Source organism: Schistosoma mansoni (genome assembly GCF_000237925.1).
Source record: "Schistosoma mansoni, WGS project CABG00000000 data, supercontig 0111, strain Puerto Rico, whole genome shotgun sequence".
Taxonomy (NCBI): domain Eukaryota; kingdom Metazoa; phylum Platyhelminthes; class Trematoda; order Strigeidida; family Schistosomatidae; genus Schistosoma; species Schistosoma mansoni.
This window is the reverse complement of record NW_017386032.1, coordinates 418,863-443,918: the sequence shown is the minus strand read 5'-3', so window position 1 is coordinate 443,918 and position 25,056 is coordinate 418,863. Positions and strand designations below refer to the sequence as shown.

General features: G+C 32.3%; 1 protein-coding gene across 1 annotated transcript in view; it reads left to right on the top strand.

Annotated features, from left to right (window-relative positions):
- Positions 1 to 1,490: 1,490 nt before the first annotated feature.
- The window catches only part of Smp_095290 (zinc finger protein, putative), a gene marked incomplete at both ends in the record, with an annotated part of 24,525 nt that continues 959 nt past the window's right edge, over positions 1,491 to 25,056 (top strand). Inside the window, 4 exons of the mRNA XM_018792799.1 lie at positions 1,491 to 1,496; positions 6,103 to 6,229; positions 13,863 to 14,042; positions 20,788 to 20,987. Of these exons, the coding sequence (XP_018644420.1) occupies positions 1,491 to 1,496; positions 6,103 to 6,229; positions 13,863 to 14,042; positions 20,788 to 20,987 (513 nt within the window). The remainder of the gene's footprint in view (positions 1,497 to 6,102; positions 6,230 to 13,862; positions 14,043 to 20,787; positions 20,988 to 25,056) is intronic.

The following is a 25,056-nucleotide window of genomic DNA, read 5'->3' as shown; positions in this document are numbered from 1 at the left end:
ATTTTTTTTATTTTGAATCGTAAGTACTTTGGACATGATTCAGTTAGCGATTATGAATCTTGTTGTGAACTGGTGAATTTTTTGCTACATAATAATTTTAAGCATTAAATCTTTATTCTATTTAGATTGGTAATTCACTTTTTAAAAGCTCGGTTTATCTTAATATTTCCTGTCGCAGAAGGAATACCATTGTAGAATCCAATAGCTACATCAAGAAACTAGATCCTATTATCATAAAGGTAAATAAATAAAAGTGATAGGATATCGGAAAACCTTTTCTGAAAGTGACTGGTATTGACTGAAAGATCAATGAAGATAATGTATCACTGGAAGATCTCTTCATTCTAGTTGATCACACATTAATTGCTTTAAATAAGATAGAACTTGTAACCACTAAAACGAATAAGGTAATGTTCATCTACTAAGTTTACGTTTGATAGTCCACATTTTAGACGGTAGTGGATCTTTCAGATGTTAAGTTAGATTATAGTTATTTAGAATTTCCCTTAGAAAAAACCCAAAATCTAGTGGTTTTACTCATACTATACTTATTTTTCTACGAGTGTAAGTGTACGTATATATATCCGACCATAAATTGTAGAAAAGTGTTTCAATTATTTAATCAAACAAATTATTAGGTTTATTTACTTTTATGCAATCATGATATATTAGTATCGAATCGTTATATACAAAAGAACGATAGCATCAGACTAGAATGAATTAGCGTTGTTACCACATGTCTTCGAAGTAAGCATGTGAAATACACGGTAGACAATTAGGTTTAGTAGTTGTTACATAATCTACTGAAAATCTGATATAGATCAGGTGATAGTTTGAATGGAACAGTTTTCTTCCGATTTATATATATATATATATAATGCATTTCATGTTGTATACCTTTTTATTCTCAGAAAAAATCTCGTGAATGTATATATATATTAAGTACTTTTAATGTTTATCATTTTTCCTTGCTATAAAACCATTGTAAATTATAGTAATCCACCTATAAAATGCTGTGAAATTTCGCAATAATTTCACTTTTTGAGAATTGTTGCTTCCACTTCTTTAGATTAGTTGCAAAACTTCCACTATTTTAAGAGCATTTTTCTACATTCTACTAATGAAACTAGTTTCAGACAACCCATTAAGAAAACGAAACCCAAGCTGAAACTTTCGTTAAATTCATAGTACTCAGCATTTCATTTTGAGAGATTTATTTATAGAATGTAGGTTTGAACTCATCAATGACAATTAGAGTTTAACATTGTGAGAAGTGGAACAGGAATTATTGAGAGTAAATATCTACCTCTTGATTATGAGTCAGTTGTCAAAGTGTATCGTGAACATAACAAGACGTGAAGATCTTATATTCTACCCGATAAGGAGTCGGACATGAGCACTGTTAAAAGTTGTCATGTTCTTACAATACGACTACTCACCAATCTCTGTTTCACAGTGGTTTTTATTTAGGTGTTTGTTCTGAATAAAAGATGACTGTAAGTCGAATAATCTTAACACTAATATACCTTAAGAAAAACCGTATACGTCAATCCTCCAAATGAAGAAACTGTTAAGAAAACCACAATAATCCTTCCAGGAAAGAATACGAACTAAAATGACCATAGTTATTGAAATCTATAAAATTCAGTGAGAATTCTGTCAAACAGCGTAAATATCAAGCGGTAATTAATGGATATTAACTTATATATATTTATTACCTAGTTGAAGCATCTTGTCAAAAAAAATCGGTAAAAAGTCAAATAACATTCGATTTAAGAAACCTTTAAACATTATTAAAAGCAGGTAAAACCCATAAATAGACAAAATCTGGAAGAAAAAGTGTATCTTAGCGTAAAGTGCGGGACAGTATGGTATAAGGACAAACTTAAAATAACCTTGACGAATTTCCAGTCAGTCAGAAAACAGATCTTATAAACGGATGATTTACGAAAAAACAAATACCAGTATTTCAAAATGTAAATAACTTGAGTACGATAATAAGTACAATAAATACAATAGTAACGGGAATCACATTCTCAGTCAATAACAATTTATAATGGTATCTTATCTACCAAGAAGAGAGAAATAATATCAAGTTATTAAACATAATAATTCATGAATGGCAATAATATTAGAAAGAAATAAGCTCGAAAGTGAAGAATAAAACTTCCATTCAAAAAACGTAACCAAGAGAATTGCTGAAACAAATTAAAAGTGGTTTTCTAACCTTTAAATAAGTTTAATGTGTCATTTAAACTTAAAGTTCGTTGCTCCAGTAATCATAGTCTAAAAAGTTGAAGTAATTATTTCATTAACATCAATCAACAGAATAAAATGACCTAACTACAGAATCTGGATCATTAATTAGACATGATATTATCCATGATTGTATGCAGCGCACTGATTATAAGGTATATTACACTATCAGAACACAGGAATTGTAAGCAGAGATGATGGTGTTTAACAGTGGAATCCAGCTAGAGGCTACCAGGAATCAGTAGCTAAGTGGATAACATGACAGTGTTCGAAGCGAACGATATTGGGTTCGAATACCGGAGCGAACGCAAACTCTTGGATGCGGGTACATCCAACTGACGAGTCCAAAATAGGAAGAAACGCGCGTTATGGATTTTACTACTAGCCACCATCATCTCTGCTCATAATACTTGTGACTCAAGGCAATGTTGAGGCAATCCTCATAGGATGTACATATGCCAATAAGAGACTGATTATTTACAGTCCTAAACATCAATGGGAAAGTTCAAACAGCCAATACAAAAGTGAATGATAACATAGGAAATTCGCTAAACTATTTCCTGTAGATTTAGGCAAAATAAGTTTACTGAAAAGTTCAGGTATCACCATGAATGAAAGTGGACACATCCAGATAGTATAATGTGATAGGATGAAAATTCTAAAGCTCCAGTAATTTGGATGGAAGGAGAGTTTATAAAAAGCTTACATTTATAGGCCTAACGACAAATATATGCGAATAAGAGGATTTCATGTTAACAGCACATTTGCAGAAAACATTTCTGCGAGGTTAAATTAAAAGATGACTGAGAATCAGTACTATAATAATAAGAGGAAGTTATTTGGTTAAGTTAACGTGACTATGCACAAAAAATTTAATTCAGAACTTTATCAAGTATTTAATACTGAAATTACCATTTCTGGTAACTCAAAGCAAGATAATCGTTGATTAAATCTTACGGACAGTTAAAGTTGTTTTTTATTTTATGAAATATAAACCTATCACTCCAAATAATCAATAATAATTCAACGTTTGAACCATAATCACTGTTTGCTGCTATGGTTTCTAACAAAATAAGCCAGCTGATGTAACACCATTTAGATTCATGGTAATCAAATATCTCAGAGATTTTCAAAGGCGATAAAAAGAATTTAGTTGAGAGTTTGTAGTATACTGAAAATGAGTATTTTTTCAGTCGTTTACATTGTGTGCAGCACTCAATCTGAATACGGGACAAAAGAAAAAGGTGTTATGAAAAATTAAGCGAAAAAATATCGATCAAATTAGAATGTTTATAAACTGATCCAGTGATGATATACGTACATAACACTGCAAGAATATTTACTCTTATAACTAGTTAAGCACACTGTGTTTTTTTTCATATCAGATTATTTCTTTCCATTTCTAAAATGAAGACGATTAATGTATATAAGGCAAATAATTCAGAGAATAAAAACTGCGACATTTCTACATAATGTTAAATTGGTAGTCATACTTATAAATAACAGAGGAAATTCATCTACTAAGATCAACTTTGTACAGAGAAAATGAACTTATTTAGTTATGGTGTGAAACTCGACAACAGAAAGGTGGGATGCACCTATATAATTTTGGAGACTGTTGAATTTCATTGAGATCCTGGACCGATATAAATCAGACTACCACTGATGTCCAACATTCGCGTATGAAACCGAAGGTCCTTGGTTTGACCCCCGAGTTTGGGGTTGTGAATATGCATTGCCGGGGAGTGACATACTAGGATGAAATGCTCGTCCAGTGCTCCCAGCTTTTTCCATAGTTGACTAACCTTGGCCGTTTCATGATTTCAATAAATGTCTATGTTATATTCTTGTCACTCACCTCGGTATATGCTTAATTGTTGTAAATAAATTAATATTTTTACTGTTGAATAAACTTTGTTGTCGGATGCTTCAGCGAGTATAACAATCATCATCTGTGAACCAAAATTCTACGTAAGTAAAAAACAATGGAATTTACACTAAAAATCGTATTCTACTGCTTACAGTAATCATTTCTGGGAGTTTTCATTAAATTTTGTATGGATCACTGATATACGTTTACATTATTCAGAACCCAATGAAATTTATTTATTGTGAGAAACCTTTCCTTAAATTTACAGTAAAATAGTGCTTTCTTAGTTCCTAATAGGAACTGTATCCAACAATGTAACCTCAGTTGAATGTAACCATAATTATTTCCTAATGACATTACCAAATAACACTTCTTAAGTTTTTTTAAATGTATCAAATTAAATAACAGTGAGTAATGATTCGAGTCATTTTTGTCATATGAGATTCCCTCTTTACAAAGAATGGTAAATATTTAATCTTTTTAGTTAATACCTGAAAATTCGTAGTTTGTGAGGTACAACAACGATTGAAATCACAAACATTTATTCCAGTATTTATTGAAAAAATTACGTCGTCTGGTTCATGTCTATATGTAGAGACAAAGAGGGGAATCTTTATTTTATTTTAGAATTTCGAAAACTTCTCCTTCATCTATTTATTCATACAACTTACAATTTTAAGCGGTTTAAAAAAATTATGTTCATTAATATCAGCTACAAAATTAATTAGTGAAAACTAGATGGAGTTTTGTTCTCTCAGATGGACTGTTTGGTCGTGGAGCTTTCATCGTCCTTCTTAACGGTATCATCAGCACAGAGTTGGGCTAGTTAAATAGGATTTTGTAGCTAATGATGTGCTGATGATGTTGGTCAGAAGGACGATGAAAGCTCCACGAGCAAACCATCCATCTGAGAGAACAAAACTCCATCAAAATCATCCATTTGAGCTACAAATCTTCTCCACCATCAGTGAAAACTAGATTTATCAATATGTCATAACAATAATGATGATAAGATGGATAGTGGCTAGCAGTGGAATCCAGGACGCGCGTTTCTTCCTATTTAGGACTCGTCAGCTGGATGTACCTGCATCTCAGAGTTGATGTTCACTCTGGGACTCACCCTCTGGGATTCAAGCAAACAATACTAAGTGAATTTAACATTAACTGTTAGAAGATTTAATCCGATTCCAATTTATTACGCTAATGGATCATGTATTTCTGATAAACTTCTTCTCACTGCTTGTGTAAACGTATTTCAGTAGTTGAAGTTACAAATATTTACGTTATTCAGTTAATGGACAATAATCAATGTCAGGAGGTTCAGCCATTAACACTAATAAAATGAAATCGAAACACAATCATTAGGTTGACTGACTTAACACTTCAATGAATTCCGCTTGGTGTAAGTTAGTTGTAGGCAGTCAGTATGTTACCATTTCAAGACACCGACTACTATAAACATCTGTTTTTCAGAAAGCCAGAATACCTCCTAAACTAACACCTAATGAGATCTTACAAATGGTATCGATTCTTCCTTATATATAATTCATTTCTCATTGTCTGGAAAACGAATTACCATATTCTTATATCAGGTTAATTTAAAACATAGATAGTCTATAAACAACATTTGTTTCTTGCCGCAGCAGATTCATAAATAATGCTCTGGAATGCTCTATATACAATAATAAATTTGTTCAAATACACAGCATTCTTGAAGATTTTGCTAGTTTTAACTGGTTTCTTAGTTTCTTCAGATGTTTAAGGAATCAGCCCATAGAACACGAATGTATCTATCGTATGGGAATCCTTGCATACTTTTTGTTATTGTATTTCTTTTACATATGAAATAGAGTAACATAAGTAATTATCAAGTTAAACTTTGGTAATGATACTTGAAATAAATAAATGTTTAATAAAATTCCCATCACCAATGTAACCACCGCATCTTCGATTTCATTTCTTTTTTATTCTTCCAGACTTCATCAACGATTGATTTGTTAAAATGTATTGGTCCTGTTGAATTTATCAACAATGGTGCTGGAATTAAAAATCCATTGGCATGTAGCACGAAATTTGAGAGGGAATGGCTAAATCGTCTTTATGGTAAGTGTCTGATTGTTGATCACCGGTCTGCTTTGATATCTGAGATACCTATTCTCCTTACCATTTATCTTGTAACTTTTTTCTCTGATCTCTCTTAGTCTTCTTATGTTTATTAATATCGAAGAAAGTGTTGCGTCTGAATTAAGAGAGGTTGCATGCTTTTAGCATTACTCAACATTTACTTTTATGATTCGTAAATTATCGTATATTACTTATTATTCTGGGCTTTTGAGAAAAGATTTTGTTGTGCTGCAGAGAGTGCTGAAAGACGTTAGTAAGGTTTGCTATGAATCTTTTGAGGTCATTATGAATATGGTTGTGGATAGATATTTAAAATATTGTAAGCTACTACCAAGTGTTATTTTATTAGATACTAACGATCCACTCCATTCATACCTTTTTACTTATTTATCTTCCGGTAGAACGAGCTGCCATTAGAGTTTGTGCAAAAAGAGGCAGTAATAGATCTTTCTTTGTCCTGGCAACATTAAACACCTTTCTATTAATTACTTCATTCATTATTTCAACTCTTTCTGAAGTTTAAAATTACATCATTGTCATTTTTCTTCAATTCATATCTTCCTTTATTACCATTAATCTATTTTCAGTTGCTTCATTACATAACCATCTAATGTCTGTTAACTCTATTACTTCTAATCACTATTTCAATGTTCTGGAACTTTCCCTCCCAAACTTTATTAATCCGAAACAAAATTTCTTATGACTTTATTAACTTTATCCGAATCTTCATTACATCATGATACATGAATTCACCTTTAATCACCCTCGTATGTATAAGAATGTCAATACCTGCAATAACGTTTATTTACAAATTTAGGTTGTAAGCAGCTGATGAGAACCTAACAAGATAAAATGAATTCATATTACTATGCACCAATCTTCTTTCTTTCTGTCTTTAAAAGTATTAAAGCTCTACGATACTGTATTTAGCACATGTACTCTGCGACGAACAGGTCGTGAGATCTGACCTAATCAAAAAGTTATATTTGTGAACATGTTGATAATTCACAGTTGTGTAGGTCCCATAATCCTGAAAACATTTCATTTGATTCTAGACACTTTATTCACCGATATCACATATATTTGTATGCAGTTATCGATTGCTTTTTTGTGGTATAAGAAGAGTAAGAAAAACTTGTTGAAATATTGAATGCTGACAATAGTATTAAACGTATAATATTAAATGCAACCATTCTTATTACTATCGTCAATGTAGGGTGGTGGAGATGGTTAAGGTTTATTTAAACTACAAATCCATCTAAGTCATAAACCACTGAAAACCTGGAAGCAGTATACTGATGTTTCATTCCAATGTGCTACTCCTCATCAGTGCGCACTCACTACTCTGCGACTGGAAATCTGATCCAGGTACATGATTTCAGTGGGATTCAACCATCATCACAAACTCATGATGACATTTATCGTGTACCTACTATGACTAGCTTTGGTATGAAACTTCTAAAGTTCTAGGAAGAAACTATGACCAGAGGAGTTCAACTTTTTTGAGTGTGAGGAAGTTATTGACCGAAGACAATAAAAGATGGACCCGAAATATCGTGGATCGACTAAAGTTAGACCTGCACGCCATTGAATGCAAGCTCGGTGGTCTATAAGCTAGATGTTCTGGCACGAGACTGAGGGTGGTGAATTCGGTTCTTGGCTATGGACTGGTGAGTATCCACTGGTGATGAGCATTATACTGGGGCAAAACAAATATCCACTGCTCCCAAGCTTTCAATGGTTGCGTAACTCAAATCAGTTTTTAACTTCAATCATTATTACTACTACTATATTTTTAAGACTCTCTATGTCAGTAATTTGATTTGTAGAACTTCAAGACAGTTATTTATCTTTCTAAAAACTTGTTTGTATGATATATTTGTGACATTAATAGATTTAAAATTTCTATCACTCATTTATTTTACACTTACTTATTACTAAGTTTTGTCATCACATCTGGATGAGTATGAATATAATTTACGGTATATATAGAAGCCAAATAGTCTATTTTCTGACTAGTTCTAACTCATCAATTTAATCACTATATGTTGGCATAAGAATATATGGATCTTATACTCAATCACGTATTAAAGCGGCTGATGCTCATTATAAGGAGTCTCAAACTAAAACTAGGCGTTTTTCTTCTCATTTTATGGTTCTTTAGAGGGCAATACTTTGTGAGGAAGGTTACTTTCGAACTATCCTATTCATCGAATGAACTCATTTAGGTTTCAGAATCAGTATACAAGCATTGTGTTGAAAATTAAGCATTATCAAAAATACTATGAAACAAACTCTGAACACAAATCTCATCAAATATAGTTAACAACTTAATAATAACATCTGAAGTCATAGTCTCTGGTAAAAGAAGTCATTTAAGAAGTCAAGCTATGGTATAAACCAATATTATTATTTTGCTAACGCGAAATACAAATGAGGATTTTTTCGACAGGTTGCTACACCTCTTGAAGTTAAGTGTTTTCAAACTGTGAAGGGAAATCATTTAAAGTTACCGATTCACTTGAATTATTATTCTAAGATCTAATTACCTTTAAAATGTTGTTTCATTCATCTCTGACTGTTTTAGGAGCGGAAACAAATAATCGATAAACAGAAGCTTAAACAAATATATAAATGCATTTTTTCGGTATCTTCATAACAATCAGATATTGTATTCCTTCGTACAATTGCATTAGTTTCATGATCCCAGTTGAAATCTAGCTACATAAGCTGAAGTGTTAGTAAACATTGATTACTCTACTGAGTGATTCAGTGTCCCACAATTATCTACCATAGGACCAGAAGTGTTGATTTATCGTTATCTCTACACTTCATTGAATGTATTTGGAAACAACAATAAGTGTTGAAAATAAAATATGGCTCCTGTTCTTGGATTGATCACAATGTTTTATATTGCCAAGTGAATGAATATATAAATGTAGACATTTGAACTTCGAAGTAGTAACTAGCCAGCAGCATCTTGCTTTTGCATCTTAAGGCTTCTACGTTTAGCCTAGTGTACAGTGGTGGCTTTACACCATTGAGGGTTCCGCAATAAAAATCGTGTTTTTTAATTCTCTAGTTTTAGATTTAAAATAACTATGAATTATATCGATATCGGTAAAAAGTCGTTTCTTGCTAAACAATTTCATTTATTAATAAGAAAACTTTTGGTTTTTGTAGTGACTAGAACAAATCTCTTATCCTTTCATTAGTGGTTTACTAATATGAGGTCATTGTTAATTATTTATTGTTGAATATACGAAACACTTTTAAAGAATTTCTTTAATTGGTCAATGTCCTTTTGTTTGAAAAGAAACGTTGAAGGGAAACAAAGTTTCAATTAATTCCAAATGATTTACCAACAATTTTGTGTAATAAAAAATTTACTGAACATGATATCATCTTTTTCTCAAGGATAAGATATACTGACCTTGGTTTCGAAATTCAAATTTAAATCAGATGTGATTATACGCTAAGTGTTTCTGTTTTAATTTATCAGTTTTCTCCAAAGATTACTAAAAATCTGAAATATATCATTGGTTGGTTTGATCTTTAACAAGACGATAAATTGCTGTATGGTTTACACAGATGATGGGTTTCAACTGAAAAATATGTAAGCCTCTATTCACTAACAATGAATTCTAAAGCTAAAAAGAATTTTAATTATTTACCCGTACTATCAATGAACGTGTTGTGAAATGACAGGATGCACTATCGATTTATTTATCTCAGTGAAAGGAAGTAAACTAATAATTGCCCATAATTGTGAATTAATTTATGATCTTGTCTTTTACATGGTGAAAAGCTATCGGTGAGAGAATGTCATTTAGCTAATACGATGAAAGGAGGTTCTATTTTGAAATAACGGCAATTTTTCGGACAAGGTCTGGTTAGGTGGTACAAATGAATCATAGGTCTGGTAAAATTTACTTTGCTGCTAGCCAGATACGTCCCATAAATATCCAAATTGTTAGATTTCGATCTGTGTATTTTGTTTGGATCTTCATGGGAATTTTTTGAAGGTTTTCTAATTCCTTCTTAAGAGTATTCTTTTTGCATACTTCCTGATATTTTGGAGTATTTTTCTTAAAGCAGGTTAAATTTAAGTGTTTTTGACAGTTATGTTTCTTACTAATCAACACTAAACTGCTTATTCATAAAACATACATCATGACACGTTATGCTTAAAATGTCAAACAGCCTATTTGATCCAGCTCATATTTTTAGATATGTCACAGAACAATACTTACATAAAGACCGGTTATCTTTTACCCATCTACCAGAAAGTCAAGAAATAACATAGATATCTTTGAATTCATATTCAGTATTCATATTAACAAAAATGTAAAAATAGCATTCAGATAATCACTAGCAGAAACAATTAATATAAACGTTCTGGAATCTTATGCAATTGTCAAATTTAATTTGTATATTCAACTTTGTAAAATTTAAGGTGCTAGAAAGCTTTAAATTTAAAAAAATTTATTTATTTATTTAAACACATAAACATTGGTACAAAGGAGCACCAGATAGATATGCACCACACAAATCTCATTTGATTTGTGTGAAGGCTGTGATACTGCCCAGGTGCCCAAACCGAAACAGGTGGTTTTCTTAGGGCACCACACCCGGAGCCATTGACCTAAAGATCTGATCCACAAGGCAGTGGGGCATCGTAAGGAGATGCAGTCCTATGGTAGGCGGTGATCAACAATCGGTTCATACGCCATTTGTTTCCTCAAGATACTGGAGCCCATGTGCACCATTGGTTTGGAATCAGGGTTTTCCAACTCCCCTAGGTGGACTTTCTGTGTCCACCAACCTGGTTAAAGCGCCAAACGTTCACTTTTTGTCCTCTCAATTTTGTAAGCAACACCCCCGCCTCGAGAAGGCAGTGAGTAGAACTTTCCTGGCAGATGCTATATACGCGTGGCCATATAAGAGCATTTCGAGAAGGAGAGCAAACTCTCCCCACTCTCAGCCGTACCAGGGCATTTGGGACATTTGGTTAATAAAGTTCACTTTGAATAGTTACCTTCTTGTATATCAGTTCATATTTTTACATTATTTGTATTGACTTTGATTTAGCTCTGTTCAAAACAATTTGTCACCTAATAAATTTGATGTGTTCCTATTAATATTCACTTTCAGAAACCTATTCTGGTGAATTACTTGGTGTATTGTTAATCAAGTTTTCATTTGTTTTCAGCGTATACAAATTAATCAATCAAAATTATTTTCTGTTTACAATAAATAAAATCTCAATTTATTTTTTATATAAGTATATCTATGGAAAGAACATATTTACATGATGGAACAAACTACTTTCTATAGACTAATTTACATAACAAAAATAATGTTACTTATTTAACAATATTTAATAATTGTGGTCAAATAGAAAAACTGGAGATTCATTTTATCGTTACAAAGCTAATGAAGGTGGATCAGATCAATGTCACGTGGCAGACTCTTCTTAGTGCACATGACATTGATCGGCACCCAGTGGTCAATCAATTGTAAGTACATCTCAGTCCCACAGGAGGTCAGCCGCGGCCCGGTTATCCCAGTGGTAACGTCTCTGACTGTGAAGCTGGGTGACACCGGATCGAATCTGTCAGGGAAAATCAGTCCCCTTAAGATTACGGGTACAACTTGCTGACGAGTGCTAAGTAGCACGAAACCTAGGTTCAGAGTTTCCTGTTGACTATCCCTAACCACCACCTTAAGATGGATTAGGTTTTAAATTTTAATAGATAAACAAAAACTGTTTGATTACGTGATAGATTGACATTCACAGTTTCAATTCTGTTCAGAAGAATGTTAATATTCTATATTGTTGGTAACTTGTTGAAATGAAGGAATTAATTCAATTTTTATTAACATTAAATCACATCCAATAAAATGAGTACTGGAACGGTATGCCCTGTTTTTTATATCAACTACAAAGACAGTCATCAATATGATTATCGTTTGTGCCATACCTGATTTGTAGGTAGGTTTTGAACGAACAATTGCTAATAACAATTCTCACTTTTCCAAATCTTTAATCAGAGCGGCAAAAGTCCAGATAAACAGTTACAAGTACTTTTGATTATTCTGATTCATAATTCACATGATCATACACTCAAGGTAAAAGACAGCAATAATAGCAAAGTTTATATATTTCAAAAGGAACGTAAATTAGATATATTATGATGAACCAAAAAGTAGATATAATAATCATTAATAATTCAAGAGGGTATGGAGTTAGAATAAAAATGGTCATATCAAAAACCAGCTTTCTGACAAATATTCATTCAAGCTAAATAAACTAAATCGGCCATGAAATCCCTACCGAAGTTTCACATTTTCCTTTGTTTACCCCTTCTAAACTAAAATACTATAAAAAATGACACAATTTCATTATTAGTTAGTATAGCTTTTCAAGATGAAAAGTAGTTTTGGCGTGTATAATGTTAAATTACGGGATAAAAATTATGAGTATTTTCTCATTCACGATGTTGCCGGTTCATTGTAATAAAAAAAACCATTCGTCGTATAGCATTTCAAAAATATGTAGTCAAAGTAATATAAGTTTTGAAGTGAGATTTGACTTGGAAATTGCTTTTATAAAAAAATGAACTTTTTTGCAGTATCTTTGCGATCCATCTTATCAAGTTAGGCAATTGATTTCATTGAAAGTTGATTGAAGTGTAATTTAAAAAGCCTCATATTTCAGCAATTTTAAGATCTTTGATAGTAGCTGGTTTTTAAAAGTTTGTCGATTACCTAATAGATCAGAGGGGGTTTTGTGGAGAATTTAGTATTTTCACAGTTGAAATCATGAGTCGATTGAAGCTACACCACCATCGAAAACCTGAAAGCACTGGACGGCCGTTTTGTCCTAACTACATACCAGTGAAAATATAATTGTTTCTTACGTAATGATAGTTTAATCATGTAAATGTAATACATTTAATGGTGTACAAGTATTTCTCAAGACATAATTAGCTACAAAATAACTTTGATCGTATATCATAATCTAATTATGTCTAGTACTGTTTTGATGGATTGAGCATTTTCATATCAAACCAATAATGATTAACGTTATACGCCTTTTAAGGTGTAAAAGAAATAATTCAAAACAAGTTTAATCTCTTTCGGTCTTATAGATCAATACAGTGGGATATTAACAGCAAGCATTAAATCCTCTTTATTAAAAAAATACATACGCCATGAGAGTGAAAATTTGTAATAAATGCTCCAATTTCTAAGGGTAGATATCAGTAGACACGAATGTCCCATTGACTTCAGTTTGGATTCATGGCAACGTGTCAGTATTGGATGTAAAATACTTATCTGTATCACCGCTGTTGATTTTAAGTTGTATTTTTAAAACCATCAGTTAAACTCGAATAACGAAGGCTTATAAAATTGTGGTCTATAACTGTTAAAATGGTGTTTTTCAAGTAATCAACAATAGGGTATAGTGGTTAACTATAAAGTCAAAACTATCATGTTTACACTCTTGAATAGCACCTTATTTTCAGAACAAATGTTGTTATAGTTATCATCTTTAAATTAATCAATGCTCCTTTTCTTTCGTTTTTATTTTTCTTGTTTTCCTTAGCTTCTCAAGTAGGTCCAAATGAATATGTTTGCAAAGCGTGTGGTAAACGTTTCCAATTATTGCGTCTTTTAACACGACACATTAAATGTCATAGTCAGTTACACAGATATTTATGCAAGTTTTGTTTCAAAGGATTCAATGATACATTCGACTTAAAACGTCATACCAGAACACATACAGGTATGTTTAATAATTTACAATTTCAAATAATTTGTTTTACATATCTAAGGTTTTTCACTTGGTAACACAGGTAAAGACCAGTGACAATCTACTTGAAAATATGAAGGAGTGTATAGTGATGACATGTATTTTTCTTAAATATCAATAAACCAACTGTTTAGTGATTCAATGACTAGGTCTAGAAAAAGTCATAAGTAGAAGTAAAAGTATAATGTGTTCTACATATGATTTAAGATAGTCACCTATGGACTTCTATGGACATCTAGGAATCTGAATGTTATTAAAGCTTTAGAACATTTGGAAAAAAAAATTAATGATAACGTAACCTTGAGTTTAAACTTTAATATCGAAACAGTTTGTCCGATCGTCATATCTATACCTAACTCTCGTTTCTGAATGGTTTGAATTTAATTTTGTTCATGCATGTGTATAAAACCGCTTAACCCAAGTAAGACAGTTCAGCATAATTATTTTCAATAATTCCTGGTTTATGAACAAAAATATTGAAAAGCTTACAGAGGATAAGCAGTTTAAATATCACCTATGCAGACTGAGTTAAAAATGTCTGGTAGAATGGCTTTTATAATCCGGGATTATAATTGATATTCTAGGTTGTGATAGGACTCAAACTGTTTATCGCAAACTTATGTTGATTTACCGTACTTCTATCTTTAGATGAAATGTCTCAATGGTACAATATGTTGGATGCCTTTTTTCTTGTATTTCCATTCAGAGTCAAGTTTACGTCGCACTTGATGATCGTATGTTATTATTCAATGAAGCGGTTTTACAAACAGTTGGAGCATTCAGGAGGTAATTTTGATTGGAGACTGATGCCAACTGTAGAACCAATGAAAATCTATGGAGCCACTATACAACAACCGCATTCCACTTTGAGATCTCACACCAATGCAAGCCCACTCGGTGAAAATCACTGGCTAAATAGACTTAGATTTCCACGACACCGCCTAGATTAATAATGACCATGAGACAACTGGTGACTAGTTTCAAGATAAATTTTCAGAATTTATAATTTGAATCCGTGATCTGTGAAATCATCGAATTCTGAATTGAGATTACAATCTGACGTAACGCGTAATAAACGTGCTTCATCTTGAAGTGGTTACACGTGTAAACAGTAGATTATTAGATTACATCTGAATTGTACCTTGCTCGGTGGGTGACCCAAACATTCTAGACACGATTATGAGTGGGTTTGTGAGTATCCGTTGGTAAGCAGTATCACATTACGACAAAACAGCTGTCCAATCCTCTTTTGTTTTCAATGATTTATTACTTGGAGTTATTTCCTGATGAAAATTACTCTCAAAACCAAAGTTTATACACCATATACTTTGTGTACTTTTTCCAAATTGTCTTAGACACTGTGTACCTAACAACTCAATTTATCTCCCAAAGTAAATCAACTTACTTAGTCAATGGAAAAAAAACTCTACAAATCTAAATATTATTTCTGTGTGTAACGTAGATTTTTTTAGCATGGTCAATAAGGCTTGACAATAATTAGTGTATATGAGTATACATTTAAATTACCACTCTCTTTTTTCTATGATTTAAATAGATAAAATTATTTTTAGCAGTCTGACACGCACATTCACATCCATCTTACAACGTGTAAGAAGGAACTGTAGATTTGTTTTTCTTAGCATAGATCTTACTATTGGTCAATATATTTCGTATTTTTGCTTGTTTGAGTAAATGCGAACAAACAGTATGCGCAATTTATGTTACGGTAGTGAAACTCTGTTTAAAAGTACACGACCTTGAAGTTAGCCAAATTTAAATGAAATATTATGTTGTCCTATCAAATCTAATTTGGCCATTAATTTACCTTGGTAAAAACTGTACTATCTCATGTTGATAGTTTTTCATGATTACTCACAATAAACTAGGTAGATTTTTTCGGCATCTTAGTAAACTATGACAGATGGTCAATGGATTTGGACCAAATCATTCACTCATGTCAAATAGTTCATTCTGAACAGAAGTACAATGATTATATTTGTTGTATATTTACTACTATTCAAGGCTAAAATAGTATCATAGTCATAGCATCACGCGCAAATTATATTAATCAAGATTATATAAAATGTATATTTGTTAATTCATCAACCCAAAAAGCATGTACCTCTCCAATTTATGCATTTGAAATGTTCAAAGTTACATTTTACATAGTATGTTGAATATATTGCCAAAAAATAAGATGGAATATTTTAGACATATGTGTTAAAAAAAACCCAGAAAAGGTAATAATGAACCCTATGAATAAATTTTTCCTATTACTTTAAGGTCATTAAACATTCATTTGAACAAGTGTGACGATTCAATTGATTTGAAGATAGTTTTCAATAGGAATAAGTATAATTTACAACGCTTTTGGAAGCCAGGGAAGATTGAGCCTAGAACACTTAGTTCTTGTAATGAAAATATGCCTGATCACTCTGTCAACAGTGAAACAATAATTTAGAATTTTGAACTTCGTTTAAATCATAATGAATGTCAATTAATATCACTGGTGATAAATTACTGATGATACATAATGATCAAAATGGTCTGTTATTGTACTCCTAAGCATCTGAGAAAAATAGGAACATTACTTTTAATAAATCAGATGTATAAGATTGAGGAATAGCTAATTCTGAAATAATGGAAAAAAATTTGCAGATTAGATAGATACTTATATTAGTTTCACGTCCTCTGAACCAAATAGTTTCATTTCAAAGATTTTGACTATCTTTATGGACAACTTCAATATCATTTTACGGCATATGATAAGTAGTACTAGCGCCCTAGTTATGAAACCAATGGTGCACATGAGCGTCTGGATCCTACAGGAATGAGTGGTGAATAAATATATTTTGGACATTGGATACCATTGGATTGCATCTCCTGATATTGTTTCATTGCCTTGTGAATTGGACCCTTTGATTTCGAGTTCCAGGAGTAGTTCCCTAAGAAAATCACCTCTTTCTGTCTGGGTGTCCGGGAATTACCCTAGCCTACACAGAAACAAAATGATAATTTGTGGTGAAAAGAAATTGTCCTCGTTCCACTTAGCTATTCACACAGTCGATGCTCACATTCATTTTGTTACATTCGTTTTTATTCAACGCTAAGTCACTTATCTATTCCCTTTTATTCCCATTTCAGTTTTATTTTTGAACTCACTCAGTAGCTCATTTATAGTAGAAGTCCCGCTTTGTCTAGACGATCTCAGGACCTTAGCACCAACTTTCGAGACAGTCGTTACTTAAGTCTGGACTCAGATTAATCACGTCGCGACCAGCTACCACTACCATTGTTGTGTTTATGACATCCTCTTTCTGAGTATCTGTCTGGACTCTGATTATGGTTTGGTTTCCCCTAAGCTTATCTTAGATGTTGGTAATTGAGAAAAGTCTCGTCCTTAACCAAGTAATATAAGGACATTAGCTGTAGTTTCATTTACAACCGAATATGAAACCAAGTTAGGCTCAACGCTAGAAGTCAGTCCCCTGGAATTAGGAGGTGAATGTTGGTTGCATATGATAGACTCCATAAATTCACATGGAGTTTCGCGGGACTTTCCGCTTATAAGCATTTAGTTTCTTCAGGCTTCTTATGAATCCTTGTGAAATGTCGACCTACTCCTGTTAATCGTAAGTTTGATAATAAACGTAGATTCTAACACGAGGGCGTTTCTCAGTTTGAGTAAGTACTGAGAAATCTGGTGGTTGAAGTGAGCTATGTGATTAAAAACAGAAGCTTCGTTTGGCAATTTCGAGAGGTTATTTCACCTCATCCGATCCACTGGCAACAAGAGGCCTGGTGTGAGTGAAAAATTCTGCGAAGCGAATAGAAACCCAATTAGTGGCATTCAGAGGTGTTTTGGATGATCAACAGAGTTTTTCGAGGAACAGTTCAGCTTGTCAGTTACTCCAGTAAATTGGATCAGACTGTGGTTAATTTATTGTCTGGTGGCGGTTGAATCTAAATAAACTGCAATTTCTGAAATGCCCAAAATCTCCAGGGCTAAAGACTTAGCCTTATTTCTTCTTGAGGATGGGGCGAACATTATGGTCAAGGAACCAGCTGTGTTGTTTGGAAGCAGAGTTCATTCCAACAGCTTGAAATGTGCTGGTCGTCGCCTCCATCTTTAGCGAGGATATTCGTAATCAATAAGACAACTATTGGTGGATAAATCTACTTCCGATTTCATCCAAACTGATGCCCTCCGTCGTACATGTAGATTGCTTTAAATACATGAAAAACTGACTCTTAAATAGAAGGCCTGTTTTCAAGTACATCACCACCTTTCTCACTAAATCCTATAGCAAACCCATACTTATTGTCGACTAACAATCATTGTGTTTCTTGATATCAGGGTTGCCTTCGAATCGTTGGACAGTCGGGGGTCCTAGAGATGGTACAACTCAGTGGATCAGTGACAACTCAGAATAGAAATCAAATATCTATCCTGGTGTAATTTCCTTTTGCATTGGTCATAAATATGGGAGGAACTTCTTTAACTAAAAGAATCCTGAATTTTCTCGTTTGTATTGCCAGTGGAGCTGTTCTTCCTGTCACATATTGTTTCTGTTAATTACTTTGTCAATTTATTTAGTATTATCATTTTTATTTTTACTACCTTCTCTTTAAACGTCCTCTCTTTTCCTCACAGTGTTATCCATACTTTATATGTCTCATTCTATTTCTTAGTACCTTGTTGTATCAGATTATGTTCGCTTAAATACATAAGTTAATAGATAAGCGGAAACTATTTTCACTACACAGAATTTAATATCTACTTTCTTACCGTAATACTGCCACTGATCTGATTAATTTCAACACCTAAATTGTAGCAGCGTCAATGCTTAATGCAGTTACAAATGAGATTTTATTTTCACATTCTTTTTAATAAAAAAGATTGCATTCGTTTAATAAAATTACTAAACTTCTACAAACATGAGTCCTCTCCTTAGTACTCTGTATTTAAAATTATATACGTTAAGATTTTTGAGCGTTTTACGTAACTCACCTATAAATGTCAGTGATTACTGTATTTATTCTAAACTACAAAAAACAAATTCACTTTTCAAAGACGTATACCATACAACTGGTCGGTAGGTGTGGTCAGAGATATTTTTTGATTCATTTCATGTAGAAAACAAATGACTGATAGACAATTTGTTGATACATAACTGGTATATGGTAAAATAGATTTGAAACTTTCAGATTCATCTTGAGAATTTGATAACAAGCTTTTATTTTAAACTTCCAAGTAATTACAATATTCTATCCTAATAAAAACCCATGACTTCGACGATAATGACGGTTACACTTTGATGCTAAGTAAAAATACCCCATAACACTGATTAATTTAAGGTAAAAATTAGTAGAATTTGGTGTTACAGGAAATAAACTACTAACCAGGTTCAGTGATACTTTTCATACAGATCCCTATATAAAAAACATAATACTGGTTTTCTAAAGATATTTTTGGGTTGATAAATATTTAGCCTGAAAAATACCTATCACTTTCAAGCGATGAACTGCATTGATGTAGTAAGCTTCAACCCAGTACATGTAACAACTTGCTTACTTACTTGTGCCTGTTACCTCTCATGGAGAAGCATAGGCTACTCATCAGCATTCTCCATCCAAATCTGTCTAGGGAAATCCTTTCCAGTTCTTTCCAGTTGCTATTCATCCTTTTCATGTCTGCTCTCAATTCTCGGCGCAGTGTGTTCTTTGGCCTTTCTTTCAACATTCCAAGTTAGGGCTTGCCTCGTGATGCAGTTTAATGACTTACTCAATGTGTGTCTTACATATTTCCAGCGTCTTTTCCTAATTTCGTCCCTAGCTGGAAGCTGGTTTGTTCTCTCGCTCAGTAAGCTGTTGCTGATAGTTTCCGGCCAATGAACATTCAGTATCTTGCGTAGACAATTGCTTATAATCACTTGTACCTTTTTGGTGATGGTTGTGGGTACATGTAACAAAAGTGTTAAATAATATCCCAGCAAATATCTTTTCGATAACTCAGTAATGTTAGGTATATATTAGAAAAGTGAATATATTCCATAGTATCAAGTAAATTTAAAATTAATTTTGTATTTGTGAAAAACTTTTTAAGCTGAACATAGTTTCTATAACACACGGAAATCAGTGGTTTGTTTTAATTAGTTAGTACTGAATACAACCGAAAGCTTTGGTTTAAATGTTGAGGCTCAGATAAAAAACTTTATCCAGTGATTTTTTTGGTGTCAAGAGTTCTTCATCTGATATCATTTTGCTGTACAGAATGTTCACAAAAATATCTGTAACAAACTAGAATTAATTCGTCTGTAATGGATTTCACCCTCATAGATATAACTTCAAATGTAGTCTTTCTTATTCTAAAATAGTAAGTTTGACTATGATTATATGACTTTCATCGAAGGTCATTTAATTACGATATTCAGATGTCTGGAAAACTACTTACTCAATGGTACTGTCAATATGTACCACAGTGCTTTTGCAAAAGCTTTGTAGACTAGTAAACCACTTTATAGTTTTATGGTTTATGAAGGTTATTTGGTTAGAATAGGATCGTTTATTTGATGTTATTTTCCGCATGTTTATACAAAAGACCCTGATTTCACTGATTTCATTAAAAGGAGCAGATTGACTTATACGCTATCTATACATTACCTTCAGTAGTATGATTGACTTTCTCTTGTTTTCATTTACAAATCTTTCACTTTAGGTGTACGACCTTATAGATGTTCAGACTGTTCAAAAGCATTTACCCAACGATGCTCATTAGAAGCACATGGTCGTAAAGTTCATGGTCGTCCATTACAATATGCATTCAAAGAACGTAGAGATAAGTTATATGTATGTGAAGAATGTGGTTTCAGTACAACAGATGCCGAAAATCTACGTCAACACACACAAACAGTACATGTAACTATAAAATCATCAACTGGAGAAATATTACCAACCAATACATCTTCAAGCCTACTTCAGTTATTTCCAAATTAAGTATTAAATAAAAATAAAAAAATTTAATATCATCAAATGAATAAATTAACGCACATAAAATAGAGTTATATATTTTTTTAAATAAGTTCAAAATAAATTACGTAATACACACAAAATACACTGATCTTTTTATAAATAGTCACCAAAACAACAACAATTCAATGTGAAAAACTCACCTTACTTGTGTTTCAACACTATGAACTAGAAATTACACAAATCCAATGAACAACTCAAACAAACCTAATTACAGACAATAACCTGTAATAAATATACGAATGATCATATATCTAAGACGGATAGTTTGCATAATGTTTTTACCTCGAATCATTTACTACATTTATAACGAAATAATAATAATAACCATAATAATAATAATAATAATAGTAATAATAATAATAATAATAAAAATATGTTCACTTTAATATTTTTATCGAATTTTTTCGCTTAAATTTTTCGTTTTTCTCATTACTGATAAACAGTTTTTTTTTCATCATTTTCTTCTTGTATACTTCACTTGATGAAATTATTCACGATACATTTAAAAAGGGTTGATTATTATTTATATTATTTCTCTGTTTTTAATAATCCAAGGGGGGTTAAACCAAGCTGAAATGTTTTTCGTTCAGTAAATAAATAAATAAATAAATAAACACCTTTATGGATTTTTTTTATATCCTCTTTTTATTTTGTTATTTTAATTGTCAAAATTGATTGTCGAATATCTTACCTTTGAACATCTATGTTGTGTTTGACACGAGTGATGAACATATTTTCTTTCATTAATTAGAGAAATTTATGAAGCTTATAGTGTAGCATCTAGTGAAAATTATGATATTATGTAGATACTAACCACAGCCAAAATTCAACAATAAAATGCTTAACTAATTCTTCAATCTTAGTATGGGTCAGTTACATTGCTAACACTACCGAATATTATATCAGAGAATGAAAAAAGATTCCTAAACAAAGGTCCAATTAGTAAAATTAATATCCGTTCATAACTTTTTGTTTCTTCGTACTATTCGAATACTTAAATGTTTTTAATTTAAATTATCAGTATAAATAGCATAGGAGTAAAGCAAAGATGGATAGTGGCTAGCAGTGGAATCCAGGGCGCGTGTTTCGTCCTATTTGGGACTCGTCAGCTGGATGTACCTGCATCTCAGAGTTGATGTTCGCTCTGGGACTCGAACTCAGTACCTTTCGCTTCAAACGCCATTGCGTTACCCACTCGGCCACTGAGTTCTGATAGCCACTTGCTTGTGCAATGGGGTGAAGTTGAAATTTACTTAGTATCGTTTGTTTGGATCTCCCCATTGATGTTTTCAGGACTGTAACTGGTCAGTCTCTTATTGGCATATGTGCAGAATGTGCGTATTTTCTCGATATAGCCTTATTTCGCAAGCATTGTAAGCAAAGATGGATAGGAGTAAAACTTGAACATTGCAGTAAAATCAGGTCCATTACAGACTGTTTATTTGATGTGATGAAAAATGATGCAGTACATGACGGATATAAGATACATTTATATATAACTGATATAGCAATTGAGTAGCTAAGTATATTGAACACGCCATATTACTTGACGAGTTATCGGAAATATGACAAATTTAAGGTCAGTTAATTTCCAACATCAGTGCCAAGTGACCATTAAAGCCTCAGTGTAACGGGAAACAGCTGGACTTATGAATCGTTGTATGATAATTCTAAGTAGATGAAATGAATCATTTGTTTAGTTTTGGAAACTACATCAGCTGGGATATTGAGGCTTATCTCAAGTCTTCATCTACTTTCACTAGGGATATCAACTGGAGTAGCAGCAAAACAGAAAAAGCATTAGATTAGTTAGAAAAAGATTATTTTAATTGATAAAGATACTGACGGTTAGTTCGAGTTACTTAAACAAGTTTTTTCATTGTAGATCATATTCACAACACGTCAAAGTTCAATAGTTTGATATTTAAGATAATGAATCTCAACATTTCTGACAGAAGTGCAGATATCTTCATCATCTTTATTTCTTGAATAACCTAATGAAATTAATTACTCTATAGCAGTCTATTTCTTTATCACTTATTATTTCCTTTTTGGTATTTGTCCCAATTTTCTTTCTTGTGTTTTATAGAGTAATATTGTAAATTGAAACGATGTAAGTCACTATTGAACTTTATTTTACAAGGTTTGATTAAGTCTTTAAATTATGTGGGAGTGTACATCATTATGTTATTAGTTAAACCACTCAGGATTACATGAGATCAATTCCTACTCTGACAATTTATCAATCAATATCAATGTTCACCTTTAATCGACTAATTGAATCAATACAAACAGAATGTTCATGATACAATAACGTCTATGAATAAACCAAAATGTGACTACAATACTAATCATTCTATTTCCTCTAAAAATCCTCACACATTTAAAAGTGTTATCTGAATTTTATAAAAATATCATGGCATACAGATCCCTTAGCATAAATATCTCAGTAAAACGACCAGAAATCATGAGTCCTCTGGCAAATATTGTTTTGATACTAGAATTAACAAATAAAGTACAGGCAATTTTCTGAACTTTCGAAGTTAACGTTCTCAAGGTAAATAATGTGATGTCATTGAGTCGTATTGTTAAAAGATGTATATGTTCATAACAAAAGGTAAGGATACCGGTTCATTGAAGCAGATAGTTACACTTTATACTATTAAACTACTCTCTGATCTTTTATAAACAATTGTTTGAAGAGATAACTTCATAAATATAGTTTACCTTAGAGAGTTAGTTTGTACAAAGACGAAAATCTAAGGAGTATGGTAATGTTTTCAAAAGTGTCATAAAATATTCAGAGCAAAATTTTATTGAGGTGTACATTGTGAAATAGGCAGCTTATTATTATTCACTAACAGGAACTTGTAACATGTAACAGTGAATTTTCAATCCAAGTCTATCAAACATCATCAACACATGGTTTTATATATTTGTTAACTTCCCCATGTTTTTACCTATGCTTGACGAAAATTTGCAGTTCAATAGGATCTATTGAGAAGAGCATCATATATTATATTGTTGTAAACTGAACTGTATTAATGCATCACAGTTTGAGGATGTTGTATTACAATGTTTATAAATATGAAGTAAGTATTATATAAAGAAAGAAACAAGCTATCATAATACATACATTTTAGCTGTATTCAGTTTAACTTCAGTAAGATAAAGAGAAAAGTAATGATGATTAATACATACTGTAAATATCTAAAAATTAAAATGATCTAAAATCATATTTATAAGGTCTCAAGATGATTCTATGCATTAATTATCTTCACTGACAATTATAAAGTTATTTGTTACAGTTTATATTGTTGGGTTATAAATAAATTTGAATAAGCACAATTTTTAAAAACAACATGCTTGACAATTTATCATTTTGAATTACGATCATTTTTAAACGTGCGTAAACTTGTCGGATAATTTCTCCCTGCAATATTGAAAGTCATTTATATATCTTCTTAGTTGAAATCATGAATCAATTGAAGCAAGACCACCATGGAAAACCTGGGAGCACTGGACGACCGGTTCGCCCTATTATGGGACTCTTCAGCAGTGCACATCCACGATCCCGCACCCGCAAGATTCGAACCCAGGACCTACCAGTCTCGAGCCAGAGCCCTTAACCGATAAACCACTGAGCCGGCATCCAACGGTGTTAATGTCTAACTTCAACTAATCCACGATTTTGAGCAACCGTTCACCAATTGTCTTCAGTGAGTTGATATCTCTACAACAGACTTGGTAACACTCCACTGATCACTGCTTCCCACTAGAACTCAAGGAAATATCTCTTGAAGTCAGTGACTAGTGAGCATATGATTATAGATCAGAGGGGGTTTTGTGGAGAATTTTATTATTTTCATAGTTAGATATCAACTATGAAAATACTAAAATTCTCCACAAACCCCCTCTGATCATTTATATATATATATATATATATATATATATA